The 1,735-nt window shown below is 37.9% G+C and overlaps 1 protein-coding gene across 1 annotated transcript in view; it reads left to right on the top strand.

The window, feature by feature from the left end:
* The first annotated feature begins 1,500 nt into the window (after window positions 1-1,500).
* The window catches only part of LOC101850236 (helix-loop-helix protein 13-like), a 6,621-nt gene continuing 6,386 nt past the window's right edge, over window positions 1,501-1,735 (top strand). Inside the window, exon 1 of the mRNA XM_005094817.2 lies at window positions 1,501-1,609. Within this exon, the coding sequence (XP_005094874.1) occupies window positions 1,501-1,609 (109 nt within the window). The remainder of the gene's footprint in view (window positions 1,610-1,735) is intronic.

Here is a 1,735-nt window from a genome sequence, read left to right as displayed (position 1 = left end):
TGATGGATATAAACAGAGACATAGATCATGATAATTTGGAAAGAATACAGATAGATAGATTGACAGACCGACGGGTGGGCAGGCAGGCAGGCAGGCAGGCAGGCAGGCAGGCAGGCAGGCAGGCAGGCAGGCAGGCAGGCAGGCAGGCAGGCAGGCAGGCAGGTAGATAGATAGATCAATAGATAGATCGATAGATAGGCAGGGTGAATTTTGACAAAAGCAAACAAGTTTGTATCTTATTTCATAATGCATACCAGGCCGAAGTAGGTAGAAACAAAGATTAGAATCTATGAGTTAGAAGATGCCCCCTTTTTTACACCATGGTTAATATCTTAAACTTGATTTTTGCAGCACTTAAGAGCTTTGTTTTCGCGTTCAACATTTTTTTGTAGGCTGGAATAGGCATGATATCGCTTTCTCATATATATGTATACATGTGTCTGTTTGTCTTCCATAGCCTTAACAGTAAAAAGCAAGGAAACGAAAACAAATAAACAAACAAACAAACAAACAAACTGTGCTGTACGTCAAGTATGTCGACACAACCGCGATGATGTTTCTTAAACACTTATAGTACAATAGAATTTTATCAAGAATTGCCCCACCTGGATGTGAGGCATAAAGACTGAGTACATTCTGTACTGAAAACTGAAGGAGGATGTGACTCGCTTGAACACACGTTCCTGTTTATAAAGTATTTGAGATGGTGGTTGTTTACATAAATCATTTTGACCTGAGATTGTTTTACAGCGATTCAATCCTCCAGTGTGGACTCACATCTGCATCGGTATTAGACATGATAAGTCACGAGAGATTGTGATGTGTCTTGAAACGATTGTATCGAAATCGAAAGAACCAAGTTGGGTAATGACAATACTTTGTGATCATATGTCGTTTTTCCCAGTGGTTATTTCTGCTACTCCATGCTCTGTGGTGATCGTACTGGAAATACTGTTTGGTAATAAAGATAATACAAGCTAAAATATGAACAAACCCTTTTTTATGGCGATATGTTTGTTGTATGATAGAGTCCACTTCCAAAAACAAATCTTATGGAAGAGCAACTGTGAAAAATGAGCCAAAACTCTGATAGCAGCTGTATTGTTAAATAACTTGTATTTTATAATACATTTTACTTCAGATAGACTATACATTACCCCCCCCCCAAACCCCAACAACAACAAAACAACAACAACAACAACAACAAAACAACAAAAAAAAACCCAACAACTTCAACAATAACCCAAAACAAACAAAAACAAAACAACAACAACAAAACAAAACAGCAACAAACAAACAACAAACCCCAAACAAACAAACAAACAAAACAAACCGTACAAATAACACCCCACAAAAAAACAAAACAAAAAATAACAGCAACACACAAACAAAACAAAACCAAAACCAAAACAAAACAACCCAAAACAAACCCACCCACACACAAAACAACAACGAAAAATAAAACTAAAATAAAGCAGGGAAAAAACCGACTTTGCAACCATGTCGGGGTATTCGGAGACACTGTGTAATCTGTTGGACTTGGACACAGAGGATCTTAGCGAGAACTCCCCAGGCTGTGACATGTACGAGCCTGCTCAACTCTACCACAGTCAGCAGCAGTCGTGAGTACACCGAAATCTGTCTATCTATCTATCTATCTATCTATCTATCTATCTATCTATCTATCTATCTATCTATCTATCTATCTATCTATCTATCTATCTATCTGTCTGTC

This window comes from Aplysia californica, unplaced genomic scaffold, assembly GCF_000002075.1.
Source record: "Aplysia californica isolate F4 #8 unplaced genomic scaffold, AplCal3.0 scaffold00089, whole genome shotgun sequence".
NCBI classification, from domain to species: domain Eukaryota; kingdom Metazoa; phylum Mollusca; class Gastropoda; order Aplysiida; family Aplysiidae; genus Aplysia; species Aplysia californica.
This window is presented reverse-complemented; position numbering and strand designations above follow the sequence as displayed.